Below are 23840 nucleotides of genomic sequence, written 5' to 3' on the forward strand. Positions count from 1 at the left end.
TCCGTGTTTTCAAGTCCTCCTGAAGACTCACTCCCAGGCTGTGATGGCTGGACAGCAGGTGACAGCTTCTCTCTGGCTTCCCCCGACAGGTATCATGGTGAAGGAATTCAGAGACGGGCCCTCCCTTGTGAATGGCAGTTACACGTTCATCCACCTCCCGTATTATTTCCACGGCTGTGGGCATGCTGTTTACAACAACTGTCTCTACTACCACAAAGGCGGTTCCAACACCATAGTGAGGTGAGCCCCTCCACCACCGCACACCAGCTGTGCAGGGCTTTCCTGAGCTCCTTAGGGGCAGGGACTGTGTTTTCACCATCTTTATGTCCCTAGGGCCAGCACACAGTCAGAGGGCAATCATGATTTGTTGGCCAAATGAATCACAGCATACAGGGAGTGATCCGAGTGTCCCGGCAGTCCCTGGGCTATACATTTACTGCTTATCTGGATGCTGTGAAGAAGGTCAGGGCCAGGCAGAGGTAGCCATAGAGTAGTAAGGGGCAGTAGTTTTCTCATCCTTTGAGGAAGGAAGCAGGCAGAACCCAGGGCTCCTTTTGGCCAAAGGTGTCGCTCTCTGATACCAGTTTTATTTTGGAAAACTTTAGGTGTGAGGAATTTTATGTCACAACTGAGATCACTGAAGACTAGAGAGTCCAACCCAAAGTCAGGCATCATGGCCTTCAGCTTAACCGGCCATCCTGATGTAGGCCTCCCTCTGCTTTCCCCAGGGCAAGGGAGTGGTCACTAGGGCAGACTGTGCCCAGGGCAGCAGCTGAGCCTTCCTGCCTCCCTACAAGAATTACTGAAGTTGTGTCTTTATGGTTCGAGCAGAAATCAAGTTCTGGGCTCTAGAGGCAGAAGCAGGTCATCCTGGGCAAATCAAGAGACTGAAAGCCAAGATGCCTGTTTTCTGGTTCCAACTCTTCTGCCTACTCTATGAGACACCACCTTGGATGAGAGACACCACCTCCTGTGGTCTCCATGTCCTCAACTACAAAGATAGACTAAGCCTCGGAGTATAGAAACAACAATCCCAGTATTATGAGTACCACAGTCCCAGTCATTCAAAACAAGAAACAGTGACCTTGAGAGAGGCTACATCCCTTCTCTCCTGACTTCATCCTCCTCCTGCCCTTAGCAAGGTCCAGCTTTAACAGTTGTTTTGGCATTTGTGTGCTCAGGTTAGGATGGGGACAGTTTTCCTAATATAACCTGCAATTAGATTGAGCCACATTAGACTCAAGTGTTGGCTGTGGCAGGAAGCCACCCCTCCTTTGCCCCTCATTCCTCTGTCATCGCTTCCCCTCCATGGCCACCCCATTTGGGCAGAGTCTTATGCTGGTAGGAACGGACAGCTGCTCTCACTCCCCCACAAGCTCCTTCCTGTGATGCTTCTCAATTAGTTGAGGGATCCTTGTTGCCATGTTATACAGAGCTATTATCAGATAGAGGTGGGGGTAGCAGAGGAGTTTTGAGGTGAAAAGGCCCCAAGAATGAGGACTGGCCTCTTTAAGAAAGTGTTTCTTCTAAGGCAGCTAAGTTTGTGAGGCAGAGGTTATGGGCTGGGAGCTAAGTGGGAGGCAGACACGAGTTAGATCCTGTTCTTACTGGGAGGGACAAGCCTCACCACAGAATGCAGCTGCTAGGTGCTGGGACTAGATGGCCAAATGACAGTACTGAATTCCAGGTATTCAGAGGAAGGAAAATTCCTGTGAGCTGAAACGGGCAGGGACCTTTCCAATCCCTCACTCCCCTCCAGTTTCTTTGCAAAGTTACTTCAAGGTTTCTTAATCAACTTCAGGTTTGTTATGCTCCAATGCATAGCCACAGAGTCACACACTTGATGTTTCTTCTGCTGCTCAATGGCACCCTCTGGTGTTTTTCTTTTAGCTGAAGGTCCTGGGATTTTCATTCTGGGGTTAGTTACCTTTTGAATCATAATTTACTTTTTTTAATAGAGAATCTGGATTTGGAGTCTGCCAAATCAGACAGCCTCCAGGAGCTAAGGGGAATGGAATTTCATGCCATAGTTTAATTTATCCACCTACTTACCTGACGGTAATATGTTCTTTCCAGCCATGACTTTACTACATCCTTTCTCAACTGGTGACTTCCTTCTTAAATTAGAAGGCTATGAAATTTTTTTCTTCAAATTCAGTATGGAATAAAGGAATACCTTTTGAACTTAGAGTTAGAAAATCTAAGTTTATATTCTGGCTGTGCTACTTACTTATATCTAGGGGCTAGTTACTTCTTTTGGTTTTGTTTCATTTGTTTTTTTGTTTGTTTGTTTGTTTGTTTTTCATTTTAAAATGAAAGGATTGGACTTTTTATAGCCCCTTGCAGCCCTAAGTGTCTTTGAGAGGGCATTTCGGGAAGTCACCAACCAGCTGAGCATTAGTGAGATGATTTTCTTGGGGTCACACGGCTAGTAGTAAGTGGTCACTCAGACGTGAATTCATCCTGACTCCGGGGAATGTTCTCTTTAAACCATGCCGCTGCCTCTGTTTCTTCTGCTACAGAAGCTAGTCATTGCCCTTACACCCTTGCCGTTCACAGACTGTTGAAGGACCACCAGAACAAGCCTTACCTGGGGCTTGTCAGACATGCAGAATCCCAGGCCTCCCCTCAGACCTATTAACTCAGTTTAAGAGGAGCCTAACAAATCATCTTCATCTACAAAAATGGTGACTCGTGTCTTTTTTTATATATACATTTCAGATTTGAATTTGACAAAGAAACTTCCCAAACTCTGAAGCTTGAAAACGCCTTGTATTTTGATCGAAAATACCTTTTTGCAAATTCCAAGACTTACTTCAATCTAGCTGTAGATGAAAAGGGCCTTTGGATTATCTATGCTTCAAGTGTGGACGGCTCGAGTATTCTTGTAGCACAACTGGAGGAAAAGACATTTTCCGTGGTGCAACACATCAATACCACGTACCCCAAATCCAAGGCCGGCAACGCCTTCATCGCCCAAGGAATCCTCTATGTCACAGACACCAAAGATATGAGGATAACATTTGCCTTTGATTTGTTAGGAGGGAAACAGATCAACACAAACTTTGATTTAAGAACTTCCCAATCTGTTCTTGCCATGTTATCGTACAACATGAGAGATCAGCATTTATATTCATGGGAAGATGGCCATTTAATGCTCTATCCTGTGCAGTTTTTGTCAACAACATTAAATCAGTGACGTATTGCATTTTGTTCCCCTCAGTAAATTTCAGATGTTTTCTGGGGCCATTTCTATCCCAGCAGAAAACTTGTCTTTAAGGGTAGCTGGTTACTTAGAAGATAATCTCTTGATAAAAGCGTTTATATGGCTTGTGAGTCCCCTTTAAAATCAGGTTCTTAGTGAAATAGCACCAGACTGGAAGTTAAAATGGCTGTTTGGTGATTCCTCCACAAACAAGCTGGGAAAGATACCTCTCTCTCCATCGGTTACATGAAAGAGCTGGCTAAGATGACCGGCAAGATTTCCTCCACCTGTAGGAAATTCTATTGCCATTATCTATTTGGTTTTGTTGTTTGGTTTTTTTAGCCACGTGCTGAACAAATTAACCTTTGAGTTAATAAGTCTTGTCGTTTGAGTAGTGAATTCCTCAGTGCTGACTTACATTTGAAGCCTTGGAAAGATGTATTGACCCTTCAGAGATCCTAAGGTACCCCTTACCCATTATTTATTGCTTTATTCCTCAGCTCCTGATTGCAGCTCTGAGTTTAGCAAAAGCCAGAAACAGCTACATGCTCAGTTCTTTTTAAATGAAACAGGTTCCTACTGGTTTCTGACCAAGGGATTTATAACTGTGGATCATAAACACTGACTCCTCAGGTCACTCTGGCTTCTTCTACCACAGCTGTGGGCCCTCTAGCCGCGTACTAAATACTGTGTAAGTGGGTATTAGTCTAGCTGCACTTTGCAGTGTTCAGAAGAGAGGCACCATTTGTGGTTATTAAAATGAAGTTTTACTGGAGCGGAGCCATACTCATCTGTATGTGTCAGTCTGTGACTACTTCCCCTCTATGATGGCAGTGCAGTTGCTGCCACAGAGTCTGTGTGTCCACAGTCCCTAAAACTGCTATCTGACCCTTTGCAGAAAATCTTTGCTGACTCCTGATCGAGAATATGAACTGAGCTTGATACTGGGAAGGGCTTACTCACCAGAACCTGTTTTGTTTTGCCTTTCCCTAGACGAAGAAGTGGCATTTGATATGGCTTGTGTTTTTTTGCTAGAGGGGAAGGGTGATAGCATTGTCCCCCACAAAGCAGTTAGGGAGCTATTCTTGCCCGACCATAGTTTTAAAGAATATGACCTGCTCCCCTTGAACGCCAAGAGAGAATCCAGTTTAAGTAGCTTCTAAATACTCTAAAATACACACCTTTTTCACCAACTAACTTCTTTAGATGTCCTTCAGCCCAGCACTGAGGTCCTGGCAGGGCCACTGAGAGTAGAGAGGAAACTGGGAAAAGTCACTGGGGCCTTGCAGCCAAGAAGGGGAACAAGGGAACATCTTACATAAAGATTTTTTTTTTAGCAATTTGCCCTAATTTGTGTGTTCTGAAACTTTTTATCGTGGCCCAAATCTATTCTCAGTGGCCCTGAATCCTGGTTTTACACAATATATATAATAAAAGCATTTTAAACCTTAGGGTATATACAGATTGAATATTTAAAGCTTCCCCCATCCCACCCCCAAAATCCCCAGGCAGCTGTCAGTGACTTGTTTGTCACTGTCCTCAAGATAATGGGTATTGGAACCTCCCCCACACATACACTTTTTCATTAGAATTGTTGTCATATCGTCACAGCTTTTACTAAATACTCTTTTCACACACCTCTTGGGTGAGGAACTCATTTATAAGAGGGCCAGACAAATGCAATTAGTGTAACCTGGTTCTTTGTACCCTCAATGAATCCCCAACAATTAAAAAAAAAATGCTCTTTTCAGAATTGTGTTTTCTAACAGAGTTTCATATTCAAAATCAATATGTCTAATGAATGCTAGTGTTCTTTTAGAGCAGTAGTTCTCAACCTTCCTAATGCCGCAAAGGTTTTTTTTTTTTTTTTATTGTTGGGGATTCATTGAGGGTACAATAAGCCAGTTACACTGATTACAATTACCGCAAAGGTTTTAATATAGTTCCTGTGGGTCATGACCCACAGGTTCAGAACCACTGTTTTAGAGTAATATATGTTACTGGTTCTGAACACAGGAGACCTGGATATGAATATAATTTCATAGTAAAAATAGCATTTATTAGTCATAGTAATATATACATTAATTGTATATATGGTAACAACCAAAGAGATCACTTATTGAATTAGCACATATTCCTTTTAGAAAAATGTTTTAGAAGCCCAAGTCTTGATAGCTGAACTGTCTTGATTCTGGCTCCCTTCATTGTGAGTAAGGAATCATACGCTCATCATTAGTAAAGCTCATACCAGGATTTTTGTTTTTGTTGTTATTGTGTTGTTGTTCTTTGGCTGTAGTGTAGTCCTGTGAGGACAACTGAGTTTGACCAAGGTTTAATAACAGGGGGACATTTTATAATTTACTTGACAGTCTTTACAAAGTGAAAAGAATTAAGGTATTGCTTATGCTTTCCTGAAAACAGTACTTGGTTTTTTGAAAAGTTTTGGGCTCACTGCTAACATGGAATGCAGAATCTAATTAAGTCAAGATAATGTAGTTTACCTTTTACTTACAACCAAAATTGCTTTAAAGCACTTTCCAAATATCTGCACTTCTGATGTCAGAATCAAAGCAGATAATTCTCTAATTCTTCTTTAATCTAAAGTAGATAGCTTCCCACTGGAAAGTAAATAAAACCACACCCGTCCATCCTAAAGCTAGGCCAGAACCTATTTCAAAGCATTTTCTTTCAACTGGTAAAATGTCCTTTTTCATTAGCTAAGCAGTTGGTTCTGATTTCAGTGTATCATCAGGCACAGGTGCGATGACGTGAAAAGTTCTGGGGCAAAAGTTTTAAAAGAAGAGTTTTAATCTTAGGCACCTTTATAATTACCAGGTGAAAAGTCCAAGGAGACGCAGTTCTCGAAGAGTCAGGTGTCATTTTCCAGCTGGATGTGATAGCTCACATCTGTTATCCCAGCACTTTGGAAGGCCAAGGAGGGCAGATTGCCTGAGATTAGGAGTTCGAAACCAGCTTGAGCCAGAGCAAGACTCCTGTCTCTAAAAGTAGCCAGCTGTGGCAGACTCCTGGAGTCCCAGCTACCCAGAAACCTGAGGCAAGAGAATCACTTGAGCCTAAGAGACCGAGGTTGCTGAGCTATGACACCAAGGCATTCTACCCAGGGTGGCAAAGTGAGACTCTGTCTCAAAAAAAAAAGTCAAGTGTCATTTTCCAATGGCCCAGAGGATATTTTGGCAATGACTATCTGATTTCAAACCATATGAAGGAAAAGTACGTGATGGGGCTTTTTAGTTTTTAGTCAGCTTCTGTGACCTTGTGTGTCACATCATTAAGAGCCATAATTTCCAATCTGCACAAATTCTGGTCATGTGAATAATGATGAATGTCTATTTGGTTATAATTTATTTAACTTTCATCTAATAAGTCAAATAAAATAATCATTGCTGAGCACAATCACATGTTAAAGCAAGTGTATTGTTATTTTTGCCTCTTGTTCATTTATACTTAACATTTAAAAGAAAAATTAACAACCTAAAACAATATAGTGGTTGCTTCTCTGCGGAAACACTCAGACTTTGCTAGCTTCATCTGAATACAGTACTGAAAAATCATTTTCTCTATAATAAAACATGAAAAATGGAAATGTAGTAACTAGAAGTGGGTCGCACATAGGCATAAATGCAATGTGTTGTCTTCTGGGCAAGACAACGGAGAACATAATATTTGAGGCTAAAAACAGAAAACAAATTTTAAAAACTCAATTTGTATGAATTTAGGCAAGTGTCAATCTCTTAGAACCTCTGTTTCATCTTTAAAATGTGGCTAATGGTATGACTTTCCTCCTTTGATTTTTCTATGTGAAATATTCTGAAAATTATGTGATTTTTCAAGAAATTTATAATATCATAGTTCTTCCCTACAGGGAACCAGAATGACCCTGTTGCTCTTATGGCCTTATGGGCTGCAGATATGGTCAGGGACACAGGGTCAGTAGTTTCTATGTACTAAGACCAGGCCCCTGGTAGATCAGGTGGGTAACAGTCACACCCCCAAGAAAAGGTCCCTTACTGACACAATAAATCTACAATAAAACTTCCCTCTATAATGAAACTTGCTGCCTTTATGTATAGAGCTTCTTTATAACCTTTAGAGTGTCTGTTATGGGCCAGCCCATGCGTGTACTGCTGATGACTTTTATAACTGAAATATTACAAACCCAAAAAAGAAAAAGTCCAAGATGAAAACAGAAGTCTTGCCCTTTAAGTGGACCATTCAGACCTTGCATATGATTTTAAGATATCTAATCTTACAGTCATTCACTGTGAGGATTTTAAATAAGGATAGAATTAATCTGCAGTCTCACTACTGTTCCCTCTAAGCAATGTGTTGTGATCAACCTTAGTAAGTGAGTAAAGCAGTTAACTGCGTTGTTACATTTAAGTGGTGGTTAAACTACTTCCAAAATCTGATTCTTGTTGTCTAGCAATCTGGCTTTGTCAGTATCTCAAACTTGCTTACCAAGAGGCCGCATCCACAATCATGGGATTATAGAGGGCCAACACAGGGTAGGACCTTTACAGAACACCTGATCCAACCCTCTCATTTTAAAGTCTAGGAACTGGGACCGGGTAAGGTGACTAATTCAGCCCAGGTGAGAGCTTCAGTGCCAGAGTTAAGAGAAAACATTGTTTCTTGACTTTACAATTACGTTTTCTGCTTTTTTAAGCAAAAGTATCTCTCTGATATTGCATGAAATGTACTAAAAATGTATTTGTTCATTTTAAATTGAAATTTAACTATGAGTCCTACATTTATGGTTGCTAAATCTAACCAGATAGGGCCCCACAAAGAAGCCACTGAGATGGGGTCTTGGTACTTGATCACTCACCACCCGCAGTGAGGACCACAGGCTGGTAGTAGCATAAATAGCCAGTGGGATGAGATGGACGAAGAGTAAGAACTTGCATTGCTGATAAATGGAATGGTATACCAGTGAAAAGAAACGCATTCGCTGGTGCTATGTAGCAGATGTTTTGAGAATTATGGAAGAAACAGAGACTGAAAGGATAACAAAATCAGTGACTACTGCTAAACTTGATTGATCCTTCAGAAACAAATAATGAAAAGCTGAGCATGACTAATCTCCAACTGAAAGCTAAGTGAAAAGGCTGAGGGCCTGCTTAAAGCTCCAGTATATGAAGAGGCTCGCATCTCCTCCAGAAGGGCAGACCCTTGATGTGAAGATCAGAGTTGTCAAGCTCCAAAGGTTAAACTCCCAACAAAAGAAGGTCTGCTCTGCTAAAGTCAGAACATGGACGAGAAGATACTAGGACCCTGACCCTGTCTGGGCTGGCCACTTCCAGATTACGGTTTGTGTAGAGTTCGTGGGCATTTGGAAATAAAGGGGAAATTAAAGCAGGGGTTCAATCAAATTTGTTAGCAAGATTTTTCTGTAAAAGACCTGATAACAAGTATTTTAGGCTTTGTGGACTACACAGTCTCTGTTGCAACTGCTCAGCTCTGCTGCTGTAGCTGAAAACAACCGCAGACGGTATGTACTTGTAAATGAATGAGCATGGCTTTGTCCTAATAAAACTTTATTTATGGACACTGAAATATGAATTTTATGTAATTTTCATGTGTCAAAAAATGTCTTTTTAATTTTATTTTTAACTGCTTAAATATGTAAAAAAAATTTTTTGGCCTGCAGAGCATTCAAAAACAGCTGGTGAACCAGAGCTGACCTACGGGCCATATTTTGCCAACCCCTGGAATATTTATGATATTTCAAATGGTACTTACAATTAACAACATTTTATTGGCCACTCCTTGAGGATGGGTGTCACTGTACCAACTTAAGGACTACTGCACATATGGGATACAAAACTTCCTACTTTACTTTCTCCAAAGAGCCTATAAAAGAAATACCATGGTGGTGGCAAAATTAATGTCCTTATCATAGTTCACATTTGAGTGCTCACTATGTGCCAAGCACTCTATACTACCATGAGCACGTAATCCTCATGGGAAGCCTGTAAAGTATAGTCTTGTGTCTATTTTCCAAATTAAAAGATTAAGAAATGCACCCACTATCCCTTAGCTTGAAAGTGGTGGAGCTGGGATTCAAATTCAGGCAGTCTAACACCAGAACTCACACTTTTAGTAAATATTCTTTCTTATCTCTCAAAAAGAGAATGCCTAGGATCCTCCATTCTATCTGGCTCCTGTTGACCTTCCTAGTGTAGTAACAAGAGCTAAAAGCACATGCACGTGGAAGGAGGCTCAGCAAGACCTTTTCTGTCTTTTTCTTACAGGTCTCTCTTGTTTCCAGCAATATGGCAAAGGATGGCAACATGACTGCCTTGGCAAAAACAGTCATCTTTCTATTTTCACTCCTGTTTTTGCTCTCTCTCTCTCCACAACTCCCTCCCTTGTGCTCTAGAACATACTTTAGCTAATGTTAACATAGACATTCTAGCTTTTCTCTGGTTCATATTAGCATAATGTATCTTTTCCCATCCTTTTACTTTTAATCTACAGATATATTAACATGGGTTTGGTTTTGTTTTGTTTTGGTTTGTTTTTATTGTTGGGGATTCATTGAGAGTACAATAAGCCAGGTTACACTGATTGCAATTGTTAGGTAAAGTCCCTCTTGCAATCATGTCTTGCCCCCATAAAGTGTGAAACACACCAAGGCCCCACCCCCTTCCCTCCGTCCCTCTTTCTGCTTTTCCTCCCCCCCCATAACCTTAATTGTCATTAATTGTCCTCATATCAAAATTGAGTACATAGGATTCATGCTTCTCCATTCTTGTGATGCTTTACTAAGAATAATGTCTTCCACGTCCATCCAGGTTAATACGAAGGATGTAAAGTCTCCATTTTTTTAAATAGTTGAATAGTATTCCATGGTATACATATACCACAGCTTGTTAACCCATTCCTGGGTTGGTGGGCATTTAGGCTGTTTCCACATTTTGACGATTGTAAATTGAGCTGCAATACACAGTCTAGTACAAGTGTCCTTATGATAAAAGGATTTTTTTCCTTCTGGGTTGATGCCCAGTAATGGGATTGCAGGATCAAATGGGAGGTCCAGCTTGAGTGCTTTGAGGTTTCTCCATACTTCCTTCCAGAAAGGTTGTACTAGTTTGCAGTCCCACCAGCAGTGTAAAAGTGTTCCCTTCTCTCCACATCCACGCCAGCATCTGCAGTTTTGAGATTTTGTGATGTGGGCCATTCTCATTGGGGTTAGATGATGTCTCAGGGTTGTTTTGATTTGCATTTCTCTAATATATAGAGATGATGAACATTTTTTCATGTGTTTGTTAGCCATTCGTCTGTCATCTTTAGAGAAGGTTCTATTCATGTCTCTTGCCCATTGATATATGGGATTGTTGGCTTTTTTCATGTGGATTAATTTGAGTTCTCTATAGATCCTAGTTATCAAGCTTTTGTCTGATTGAAAATATGCAAATATCCTTTCCCATTGTGTAGGTTGTCTCTTTGCTTTGGTTATTGTCTCCTTAGCTGTACAGAAGCTTTTCAGTTTAATGAAGTCCCATTTGTTTATTTTTGTTCTTGTTGCAATTGCCATGGCAGTCTTCTTCATGAAGTCTTTCCCCAGGGCAATATCTTCCAGTGTTTTTCCTATGCTTTCTTTAAGGATTTTTATTGTTTCATGCCTTAAATTTAAGTCCTTTATCCACCTTGAATCAATTTTTGTGAGTGGGGAAAGGTGTGGGTCCAGTTTCAGTCTTTTACATGTAGACATCCAGTTCTCCCAACACCATTTATTAAATAGGGAGTCTTTCCCCCAAGGTATGTTCTTGTTTGGTTTATCAAAGATTAGGTGGTTGTAAAATGTTAGTTTCATTTCTTGGTTTTCAATTTGATTCCAAGTGTCTATGTCTCTGTTTTTGTGCCAGTACCATGCTGTCTTGACCACTATGGCTTTGTAGTACAGACGAAAATCTGGTATGCTGATGCCCCCAGCTTTATTTTTATTACTAAGAACTGTCTTAGCTATACGGGGTTTTTTCCGGTTCCATAAAAAATGCAGAATCATTTTCTCCAAATCTTGAAAGTACGATGTTGGTATTTTAATAGGAATGGCATTGAATAGGTCGATTGCTTTGGAAGTATAGACATTTTAACAAGGTTGATTCTTCCTATCCATGAGCATGGTATGTTCTTCCATTTGTTAATATCCTCTGATATTTCCTTTCTTAGGATTTCATAATTTTATTAATAGAGGTCCTTCACCTCCTTCGTTAGGTATATTCCTAGGTATTTCATTTTCTTTGAAACTATGGTGAAGGGAGTTGTGTCCTTAATTAGCTTCTCATCTTGACTGTTATTGGTGTATACAAAGGCTACTGACTTGTGGACATTGATTTTATATCCTGAAACATTACTGTATTTTTTGATGACTTCTAGGAGTCTTGTGGTTGAGTCTTTGGGGTGCTCTAAGTATAAGATCATGTCGTCAGCAAAGAGGGAGAGTTTGACCTCCTCTGCTCCCATTTGGATTCCCTGTATTTCCTTGTCTTGCCTAATTGTATTGGCTAGAACTTCCGGCACTATGTTGAATAGTAAAGGTGACAGAGGACAACCTTATCTGGTTCCAGTTCTAAGAGGAAAAGCTTTCAGTTTTACTCCATTCAGTAAAATATTAGCTGTGGGTTTGTCATAGATAGCTTCAATCAGTTTTAGAAATGTGCCACCTATGCCTATACTCTTCAGTGTTCTAATTAGAAAAGGATGCTGGATTTTATCAAATGCTTTTTCTGCATCTATTGAGAGGATCATGTGATCTTTATATTTGCCTCTATTAATATGGTGGATAACGTTTATGGACTTGTGTATGTTAAACCAGCCTTGCATCCCTGGGATGAAGCCTACTTGATCATGATGAATGACTTTTTTGATGATAAGCTGTAATCTATTGGCTAGGATTTTGTTGAGAATTTTTGCATCTATATTCATGAAACATGGGTTTTTTGTAGGCAGCATATAGTTGGGTCTTGTAGTGATGGTGTTTTGGTTTGTTTTACATAATCTGACACTTTTTGCCTTTTAGTTGCAGGATTAGTAAACTATGACCTGGTAAGCTGCCTGTTTTTGTAATTAATGTTTTATTGAAATACAGCCACACCCATTTCATTATAGATTGTCTTTGTGCTTAAAATTATAGAGTTTTATAGTTACAGCATAGACTTTATGCTCTGAAAGCTTGAAATATTTACTATCTGGATCTAAAGGTTTGAACCAGGGGTCCTCAAACTACAGCCCGCAGGCCACATGAGGTGGTGTGATTGTATTTGTTCCTGTTTTGGTTTTTTTACTTCAAAATAAGATATGTGCAGTGTGCATAGGAATTTGTTCATAGTTTTTTTTTAAAACTATAGTCTGGCCCTCCAACAGTCTGAGGGACAGTGAACTGGCCTCCTGTTTTTTTTAAAAAGTTTGAGGACTCCTGGTAGACCATTGACATGTAATGCAATTATTGATATGGTTGGTTTAAATTGACTGTTTTGCTGTGCCATCTCTTCTTTGTTCCCTTTTTTCTCTTTTTGTTTTAAATTGTTTGAATTTTTTTTTAATTTCACCTTATTTCCTTTCTTGACTTATTAGTTATAATTTCTGTAGTCATGTGTTTTTGTGTTATTTAATTTAGGGTTTATAGTGGGTATCTTTACATGGGAGGCATTTAAAAAGTATTATTTTACATTAAATAAAAATTGTATATATGTGATATACAACTTGTTTTGAAATATTAATACATTGTAGAATGGCTATAGAGAGCCAATTAACATAAGAATTACCTCACTTTTTTGTGATGAGAACTATTAAATTCAGCCCTTTTTCAATTAAATATCTCACTGTTACGAACTACAGTAATTGTGTTGTACAACAGATCTCTTTAACTTATTTCTTCTCCCTAATTGAAATTTTGATCCTCTGGACACCTCCCCAACCCTCACCTTCACCCACCCCAATCCCTTGCAGACTCTGGTAACCACCATTTGCTTCTATGAATTCAACTTTCATAGATACCGCACATAAGTGAACTCACATATTACCCGTCTTTCTCTGCCTGGCTTATTTCACTTAGCATAATGTTCTTCAGTTCCATCCACGTTGTTGCAAAGGTCAAAATTTCTTTTTTAAGGCTGAATAACATCCCATCATGTATAATACATTTTCTTTTTTCATTTGTTGATGGATGCTGGATTTCATATCTTGGTTGTAGTGAGCAATGCTGCAATGAACATGAACATGAGTGTAGATATCTCTTTGACATACAGATTTCATTTCCTTTGGAAATGAAAAACCTTTGGGAATGAGGAAACTCCATACCGTTTTCCATTGTGATTATACTAATTTACATTCCCCCTAATAGTATACGCTGTAGGAGTGTCCAACCTTTTTTCTGCCACACATTGGAAGAAAAAGAGTTATTTTGGGGCACACTGTAAATACACAAATACTAACAAAAGCTCATTAGTAAGAAAAAGGTCGAAGCATACTTTTTGTAATATTCGACACCACAGATAAGCAAAAAAAGTCCTCACAAAATCAATATGTGGCCCATGGGCTGCAGGTTAGACACTCCTGGACAGGGTTTCTTTTTCTGCACGTTCATCTTTTTGATGATAGCCTTTCTAACAGGTGTGAGGTGAAATCCCATTGTGGTCTTAATTTGCATTTTGCTGATAGTGATGTTGAGCATTTTGTCATATACCTGTTGGCATTTTATATGTCTCCTTTAGGAAAATGTCTATTTAGGTTCTTCATCCATTTTTTTTTTTTTTGTAGAGACAGAGTCTCACTGTACCGCCCTTGGGTAGAGTGCCATGACATCACACAGCTCACAGCAACCTCCAACTCCTGGGCTTAAGCGATTCTCTTGCCTCAGCCTCCCGAGTAGCTGGGACTACAGGCGCCTGCCACAACGCCCTGCTATTTTTTGGTTGCAGTTTGGCCGGGGCCAGGTTTGAACCCGCCACCCTCGGTATATGGGGCCGGCGCCCTACCGACTGAGCCACAGGCGCCTCCCTCTTCATCCATTTTTAATCATTTGTTTTCTTGCTATTGAGTTGAATGGGTTCTTTATATATTTTAAATATTAACCCCTTATAAGATGTACAGTTTGCAAATGTTTTCTGTCTTACTATATACTATCTCTTCACTCTGTTTTCTTTGTTGTTCAGAAGCTTATTTTTCTGTAATACTATTTGTCTATGTTCACCATTTTTGCCTATGGTTTGGGGGTTATATCAAAAAAAAAAAAAAAAAAAAAAACATTGCCCACTCAATGTCAAGAAAATTTTCCCCTATGTTTTCTTTCCATAGTTTTATAGTTTTAGGTCTCAAATTTAAGTCTTTAATTCATTTCACTTTGACTTTTGCGTATGGTGTGAAATAAGGGTCTAATTATATTCTGCATTCGGATATCCAGTTTTTCTAACAATTTATTGAAGAGACTATCTTTCTCCATTGTGTTCTTAAATGTGTGGATTTTACTGAGCTCTCTACTTATTCCATTGGTCTGTGTTTCTGTATTCATGCAGTACCATGTTGTTTTTATCAGTATAGCTTTCTAATATATATTGAAGTTAGGTAGTATGATGCCTCCAGCTTTATCCTTTTGCTCAAAATGGCTCAGGTTATTTGGAGTCTTTTGTAGTTCCATACAAATTCTAGGATTGTATTTTCTATTTCTGTGAAAAAATGTCATTGGAATTTTGATAGAGATTGCATTCAATCTGTAGATTGCTTTTGGTAGCATGGACATTATTTTTCTGAATTGATGATTTTTTGTTTTTTATCTCAAAATGTTAAGGAAGTATAAGGGCTTTTATTACACGAATATCTTGTATAATGGTTGAGTGAGGACTTCAGTGTGCCCTTCATTAGGATAGTGTTCATTGTACCCAATAGGTAAGGTTTTATCCCACACCTACTTTGTTTGTTTCTGGAATTGCTTTCTACCCATCTATTAGCTCCTACTTATTAGTGTTTGGTTTTCTATTTCTGAGACACGTGACTTAGGATAAAGGTCTCTAGTTCTATCCATGTTGCTGTAAATGATAACATTTCATCCCTTTTTATGACTGAATAGTACTCTATGGTATACATACACCATATTTTCTTTATATATTCATGAATTGATGGGCACTTAGGCTGATTCCTCATCTCTGCAATTGCGAATTGTGTTGCAATAACACTCAAGGGCATTCTATCTTCTTGATAGAATAACTTCTTTTCCATTGGGTAGCTACTCAGCAGTGGGATTCCTGGATCAAATGGTAGGTCTATGTTTATTTCTTTGAGGAATCACCATACTGTTTTCCATAGAGATTGTACTAATTTGCAGTTCTATCAAAAGTTTATCAGTGTTGGGCAGCGCCTGTGGTTCAAAGGAATAGGGCGCTGGCCCCATATGCCAGAGGTGGCAGGTTCAAACCTAGCCCCAGCCAAACACTGCAAAAAAAAAAAAAAAAAAAAACTGTATCAGTGTTCCTTTCTCTCCGTATCCACTCCAGCATATATTGTTTTATGACTTTTTAATCATGGCCATTCTGACAGGGGTAAGGTTAGGTATCTCATTGTAGCTTTAATTTGAACTTCTCTGATGATTAGTGGTATTGAACTTTTTAAAATGTTTATTGGTCACTTGTCTATCTTCTTTTGAAAAACTTGGGTTCATGACTTTTGACCACTTTTTGGATTTTTTCTTATTGACTTGAATTCTTTGTAGAATCTAGATATCAGTCCTTTGCCAGCTACATAGTTTGTGAATATTTTCTCCCATTCTATAGGTTGTTTATTCGTTCTATTGATTTCCTTTGCTGTACAAAAGATAAGTCCCATTTTTTGTTGCTATATTTGCCTTTGGGGTCTCAGTCATAAATTCTTTGCCTAGCCAAAGTCTAGAAAAATTCTCCTACATTTTCTTATAGAGTTTTTATGGTTTCATGCCTTACGTTTAAGTCTTTAGTCCATCTTGAATTAATTTTTGTATATGGTAAGATATAAGGATCCAGTTTCATTCTTCTGTATGTGGCTATCCAATTTTTCTAGTATCATTTATTGAATAGGGATTCCTTTCCCCAATTTGTGTTGTTGTCTGCTTTGTTGAAGATCAGCTGGTTGTAGGTAGATGGTTTTATTTCTGGGTTCTCTAATCTATTCTATTGGTCTATGTCTCTACTTTTATACTAGTACCATGCTGTTTTGGTTACTATACCCTTATAGTATAATTTGAAGTCAGGCAATGTGATTCCTCCAGACCTTTTTTTTTTTTTTTTAAGATTGTTTTGCTTATTTGGGCTCTTTTTTGATTCCAGATAATGTGTAGAATTATTTTTTTCTAGATCTGTTAAATATGATGCTGGTATTTTGAGGGGGATTGCATTGACTCTATAAGTCTTCAGTGGTATGGACATTTTAATGATGTTGATTCATGAGCATGATATGTTTTTTCCATTTATTTGTGTCATCTGTGATTTCTTTCATCAGTATTTTATAGTTCTCTTTTTAGAGATCTTTTATTTTCTTTGCCGCTATTGTGAATGGTATTTATTTATTTATTTTAGAGATAGAATCTCACTTTATTTTTTTTTTTTTTTTTTTTTTTGTAGAGACAGAGTCTCATCCTATGGCCCTCGGTAGAGTGCCGTGGCCTCACACAGCTCACAGCAACCTCCAACTCCTGGGCTTAAGCGATTCTCTTGCCTCAGCCTCCCAAGTAGCTGGGACTACAGGCGCCCGCCACAACACCCGGCTATTTTTTGGTTGCATGCAGTCTGGCCGGGGCTGGGCTCGAACCCGCCACTCTCGGTATATGGGGCCGGCGCCCTACGGACTGAGCCACAGGCGTCGCCCAGAATCTCACTTTATTGACTTTATTGACCTCAATAGAGTACTGTGGAGTCATACCTCACAGCAACCTCCATCTCCTGGGCTTAGTAGATTCTCTTGCCTCAGCCTCCCAAGTAGCTGGGACTACAGGCACCTGCCACAATGCCCCACTATTTTTTGTTGCAGTTTGACTGGGGCCGGGTTCGAACCCGCCACCCTCGGTATATGGGGCTGGCGCCCTACCCACTGAGCTACAGGCACTGCCTGAGTGAATGGTATTTAGTCTGTGATTTTACTCTCCACTTGATTTTTATTAGTTTATAGAAGTGCTATTGATTTGTGTACTTTTTTTTTTTTTTTTGGTAACCTGAGACTCTTCTGAATTTATTAATCCCAGGAGTCTTTTGATAGACTTTGGTAGTCTTTGGGATTTTGTACATATAAGATCATGTCATCACCCAAAAGTTATAGTGTGACCTCCTCTATCCCAGTTGGATACCATTTATTTTTTTCTTCTGCTTGATTGCTCTGGCTAGGACTTCTAGCACTATGTTGAATAGAAGTGGTGACAGTGGGCACCCTGGCCTTGTTTTAGTTCTTGGATGCTTTCTACTTTTCACCATTCAATATAATGTTGGCTGGGGGGTTATCATATGTAATAAAATTGAATATTTAAAATTTTGAGATATGTTCCTCTTATGCCTAGTTTAAGGGTTTTTATCATGAAAGAGTGCTGTATTTTGTTGAATGCTTTCTCTGCATCTAGTCACATGACCATATGGTCTTTGTTTTTGCTTCTGTTTATGTGGTGAATTATGTTTATTGATTTAAGTATGTTGAACCAGTCTTGCATCCCTGGGATGAAGCCACTTGGTCATGGTAGATTATATTTTTGGTGTGCTGTTGACTTTGGTTTGCTAGTATATTGTTAAGGATTTTTGCACCTAAATTCATATCATTCTGTAGTTTGTCGTCGTTGTGTCCTTTCTTGGATTTGGTATCAAGATGATACTAGTTTCATAGAATTAATTGAGGGGGATTCCCTCCTTAATGTAATATAATAAGTTCTGTAGTATTGGTACTAGTCCTTCTTTGTAGGCCTTGTAGAATTCCACTGTGAATCCATCTGGTCTGGGGTACTTTTTTGTGGGGGACAATTTGTTTTATTTCTGCTTTGACCTAAGTGCTCATTATTGGTCTGTTCATGAGTTCTGTTTTTTTAAAACAATAGCAACAAAAGCATATCTCTATCTCTTCAGTAAACATTTCATTCAATGCCCGCATCATTTTTTTCTGGTTTCTCTGAGTGGCTTTTCACTTTTCTCTTGGATTTCAGTGAGCTTTCTTATAATTCATATTTAGAATTTTTCTTTTTTATTGAGACAGTCTCACTATGTCACCCTGAGTAGAGTGCCATGGCGTCACAGCTGACAGCAACCTCAAACTCTTGGGCTTAAGGGATTCTCTTACCTTAGCTTCCCAAGTAGCTAGGACTATAGGCACCCACCATAACCCCTGGCTATTTTTTTTGGTTGCAGTTGTCATTGTTGTTTGGCAGGCCTAGGCTGGATTTGAACCTGCCAGCTTCAGTGTATATGGCTGGCGCCCTAGCCGCTGAGCTACAGGCGCTGAGCCCACATTTGGAATTCTTTATCTATAATTTCAGTTTTGACAATTTTGTCTGAGAACCATTGCTACAGAGCTGGTATGTTCTTTTCACTCTGATTTTTTTCATAATTCTGGATTTCTGGCACTGATTCCTTCTCATCTAGAGCATCTGTGGCTTCTTGTTTTTGGATTTTCTTTTGTTTATATGGAGTTATCACACACACACACACCACATACTCTTAAGGGTGTATCTGTAGCATTTGCTAGGTGAAGACCTTTGGCTTTGCTTGTAAGTACTTTGATAGGGGTCTAGGTTATGGATTGACACTTTGGTTAAGGTATTTAGTACGGTGGTTTTCTCAGTTGTTACTTATCTGTAGGGTGTAGAGTTATACTATATGCATGGACTATGTGCATGGGTAGACTGTCTCTTTTTGACAAGGGAAGGGTATTTGAAATTCTTTCTTTCCCCAGACTTCTGGTCTTCTTAAAGGGTGAAGTGTATTGGGATGCCCAGTTTAATATCTGAGACAGTAGGTGGTACTTGTTGATAAGAGCTGGCCATACCCTGTATGATTGAGTCAGTAAATGCTATAATGGGCTGTAAAGGTTGTCTTCTCTGCCAGTAGGTGGTGTTTTTAGGGAGGAGCCAACTGCAGTGTTGTTTTGGGGACCTGTGACTATCCCAGCCCCTCAGAAGAACTTGAATGCCCCAGACAGTGGATAAGACCCTAAAGCTTCCAGTGGAGCCCTTATTCTCCACGATAGCAGAGTCACATGGAGGAGTGAGGCTGGGTGGGGCTGGGTCAGGTGAGTCTTCCCTCCAGCTCCACAAAAGTAGGCACAAGAGCAATCTAGCCAGGAGTCAGGGGTCAGCTCCAAGACCACTTCCAAGGGGGGCTAAAGCAGCAACACCAAGCCAAAAAAGTCTACTCATGAGGGAAGGACTGTCTTGGATTCACAGCTGGCTTTCATGAGTGAGTTTCTCTTCACCCTCCTTCTCTGCTCCATGGATCTCTTTCCAATGTCTTGTCCCAAGCAGCAGCCCAAACTATGTGAGCTCACCAGCAATGGCACCACAGGATGTAAGCTTTCCTGCCCAGGAACCTACCCTAGGTCAAAAGTGCAGCTTTCTTGCAGGGAGAGCTGCTCCATTAGTACCCACTCGCTTGGACCCATATCATACTGTCCTTTCAGTTTTGGCTGAGGGGTTCCCTTGCCTCTCAAGTATACTTGAATGATCCATGAGTTGATGAGAAGAATGTATATTCAGTAGTACTGGAGTAGAATGATCTATAAATGTCTGTTATGCCCATTTGTTCTAGAGTCATGTTTTAGTCCAAATTTCTTTTATTTAGTTTCTGCTTGGAGGAGCTGTAGCTATTATATTATTGTTTATGAGTTTGTTTAGCTCAAGAAAGGGTTTGCTTAAAAAATCTGGAAGTATTTGGTTTTGGTGCATAAATACTTAGGATTGGTATGTCTTCTTATTAAATTTTTCTCTGGTCCAATATATAATGGCCCTCTTTATCTTTTCTTTTATTTGTTGTTTTAAATTCAATGGTATTGATGATGAGAATCACTACTCCTGATTTCTTTTGGTTTCCATTTGCATGGAATATTTTTTCTATCCCTTCACTCTGAGTCTGGGCATATCCTTGGGGGTTAGATGTGTTTCCTGAAGATAGAAGATACTTGGCTTATATATTTTTAATCCATCCAGCCTGTACCTTTTCTGTGGGAAGTTCAAGCCATTCACATTTATCTAGAGGATCGTTAAGTGGGGTGGATTTCTGTTTATCTTGTTTTGTGGGACTCAATTGTTTATTTCTTGGGCCATTGTGTATTTAGGCTTTAACTTTTGTTTCTTGTTTCTATTCTGCTGGTCAGTGCATAGTGCAGGTCTAAGTAATTCCTGCCAGGGCAGGGGGGTGGGGTCTGATTGTAACAAATTTCTTCAAAGTTTTCTTGTCAGGAAAAGATTTATTTTCTTCATCAAATGTGAAACTTAGTTTTGCAATATACAAAATCCTAGTCTGGCAGTTGTTCTTTTTAAGAAGATTGAAAATAGGGGCCCACTCCCTTCTGGCTTGTAGGGTTTCTACTGAGAAATCAGCTATTAACCTGATGGGTTTACCCTTGTAGGTCAGATACTGCTTATGCCTACATGCTTGTAGAGTTTTCTTTTTCATTGACTTAGGCTAGGTTAATTACAATGTTGTCTTGGTGATGCTTTATTTAAATTGAGTCCTTGTGAGGTTCAATGTTCATCTAGTAATTGGGTACCTGAATCTCTGGCAAAGTTTGGGAAATTTTCTGTGATAATATCTTCAACTAGAGATTCCATGCTTTTAGGCTATCTTCTTCTCCCTTAGGGATACCCATAATTTGTATGTATATATGCTTTTCATAGTCCCAAAGCTCTCTTCTTTTTTGTTTAAGTGACTGAATTGCTCAAGAGTCTCATCTTCGGGCCCTGAGATTCTTTCTTCTCCATGGCTCAATCTGTTGCTGAAACTTCCTGCTGTGTTTTAAAACCCCCTGAATGCCTCTTTCAATTCTGTTATATCCTTCCCGATTTTGTCCAGATCCTTGGTGACTTTCTCTTTAATTTCATTGATTTCCTGAGACATTGTTTGCACTTCTTTTTACTGATTTTCAACTTTCTCTTCAATTCCGTTCATCTTATTTGCCATCCATATTCTAAATTCCGTTTCTGTCATTTTAGCAATTTCTTTATGGTTGGAATTCTCTGCTGTAGTGCCATTGTGATCCGTTGGGGAAGTTGATCCAGAGTTTTTGTTTGTTTGTTTTTGGTTATCTCATCTTCTTTCCAACTCTGGCTAAAAAGGTTAAGATGATCCTAAGTAGCAGTTGGAGACATTCCTGCTGGATTCAAATATGAAGCAGTCACTAGATGGTGCTCTAGTATCAGTACTAACAATACCTGCTAGATGTGTTGTCTGCATTCCCTTCTATAAGTAATTTGCTGAAACCTAATCTCAGTTGAGAGCTTGAGGTTGGAAAATTACCAGCAGGATGGGACTTTTGGCTCTGCTTCAGTGAAGGAAGCTCTGGGGTAGGGGTCTTGTAAGCCAGGTGCAACACTGGGGACTTGAGGGTGGCGTCACAGTCTTGGGGAAGAATCCAGATGCTCAAGGGTGGCATGTGGCATAATAGGTTTTCCCAGTGAAGCCTCAGAGCCTGGGCTGGGGAAAGGATTGAGACACAGTGACCAACCTGGACCCAGAATAAAGAAGGAGGTCAGTGGGAGAGGGTGGGATCACTTCGATCTGGATGGTGGAGCAGGGGACCTGCAGGAGGCAGCCACTCAGGCCTGAAGGGCAGAGTTTGAGCTGGCCACATGGCAGGCTGAACTGCAAGGTCCTTAGAATGCTCAGATGCCATGTCAAGTGGGGCTGACATGGGCACCTGCAGCCCTAGGGTCACAGAGGTCTTGAAGTCCCTCCTAGAACCTGCCAAAATGGAGCTAGTGACCTGTTGTCTACCCACTCAGTGGCAGCCTACTGGGCCTCTATCTTGTCAGTTCTGTGCCCAGATCTTCCTGCACTCTATGAGGGAAGTGCTTGGTTTCAGGTAACCAGCTTTGGCCTAGAGGAGCCAAGAGCTGATCCTCTCCCTCCTCAGCCCACCACAGGTCCAGTGTGGCACACCCAGGTGGTTCAGGATGGCACCAGTCACTGTCAATTCCCTTCCACATTTGCTATCTGGTGAGAAAACTCTGCACAGAAATCAGGTTAGTCTGCAGACTAACCTGGCAGGAAGATGCAGGAGGAGCTGCTGTTCACCTGACAGCTCAGATGGCACAGTGATCCCCACATGCAGTCTCTACTTTTGTGCTACATATGTCCCCGTCACCTTGTTCCCTTCTTTCTTTTTTCAGCTCGTGGTGTCTTGCACTATCTCTCTGTGACTTCACAACACTGTCTGAGTGGAGGAATCCAAATGGTGGACACTGCCTGTGGTTCTATCACTTTTCCTGGGAGAGATTTGTTGAGAGGCTGCTTCTAGTCTGTCATTTTTTCCTTCTCCTGTTTTGCAGATTTTTTGCTCCTTTCTTCCTGTCTTCCTCTGAGATTGGATGATTTTGGGTAGTGGCATACTCTGATTTCTTTCTTTTTTTTCTTTCTTTTTTTGAGACAGAGTCTCACTTTGTCACCCTCAGTAGAGTGCAGTAGCATCATAGCTCGCGGCAACCTAAAACTCTTGGGCTCAAGTGATTCTCTTGCCTTAGCCTCCCAAGTAGCTGGGACTAGAGGCACCTGCCACAACACCCAGCTATTTTTAGAGACAGGGTTTGACTCTTGCTCAGGCTGGTCTCAAATCCATGAGCTCAGGCAATCTGCCTGCCTCAGCCTCCCAGAAAGCTAGGATTATAGACATGAGCCACCACACCCGGCCTCTGATTTCTTTTTATCTTTGTATCTGCTATGTTTTTGGTTACCATGTGGCTCACATCTTACAGTTGTAACAGGTTATTTTAAGCTGACAACTGATTTCATACAAAAACTCTGCACTTACACCTTCCCTCCTCACATTTTACATTTTTGATGTCACAATTTACCTCATTTATAATGTTTATCCCTTAATAAATCATTGTAACTATTGTTTGCCTTCTAATCATCATACTAAAGTGACTTATATACCACCATTAAGTATTATGAGTATTCTGCCTTTTTCTATGTACTTTTTCTCAGGTCTTCTTTGAGAAAGTCTATCTCTCCTTCATTTCTGAAGGACAGCTTTGTAGGGTAAAGTATTCTTGGTTGTCAATTTTACTCTTTCAGCACTTTAAAAATATCATCCCACTCTCCTCAAACTATAAGGTTTCTGCTGAGAAATCTGATACATGTACTGGAGAGCCCGTGTATGTGGTATGTATCTTTTCTCTTGCTGCTTTCAGGATCCTCTGTCTTTGATTTTTGACAGTTTGATTTATAATGTCTTATTGTAATTTTATTTGGGTTGAATCTGATTAGACACTGTTGAGCTTCCTGTACCTGGATATTTGTATCTGTCCCTAGACTTGGGAAGTTTTCTGTCATATTTTTATTCATTTTTTATTTTTTTGGGGGGGGGACTGTAGTATTATTTATTTATTTTTATTATTAAATCATAGGTGCATACATTAATGCGATCATGGGGCACCATACACTGGTTTTATAGACCGTTT

General features: G+C 39.9%; 1 protein-coding gene across 2 annotated transcripts in view; it reads left to right on the forward strand.

Annotated features, from left to right (window-relative positions):
* Window positions 1-8748, forward strand: part of GLDN (gliomedin) — a 69962-nt gene extending 61214 nt beyond the window's left edge. The window contains exons 9-11 of one of the 2 annotated variants that reach the window (XM_053595981.1): window positions 90-240; window positions 2722-5058; window positions 5137-8748. In XM_053595981.1, the coding sequence (XP_053451956.1) occupies window positions 90-240; window positions 2722-3199 (629 nt within the window). In that variant the 3' untranslated portion in view covers window positions 3200-5058; window positions 5137-8748. The remainder of the gene's footprint in view (window positions 1-89; window positions 241-2721; window positions 5059-5136) is intronic. The other variant, XM_053595982.1, reaches the window with a different exon arrangement.
* Window positions 8749-23840: the final 15092 nt, after the last annotated feature.

The sequence above is a fragment of the Nycticebus coucang genome, chromosome 6 (genome assembly GCF_027406575.1).
Source record: "Nycticebus coucang isolate mNycCou1 chromosome 6, mNycCou1.pri, whole genome shotgun sequence".
Classification (NCBI taxonomy): Eukaryota; Metazoa; Chordata; class Mammalia; order Primates; family Lorisidae; genus Nycticebus; species Nycticebus coucang.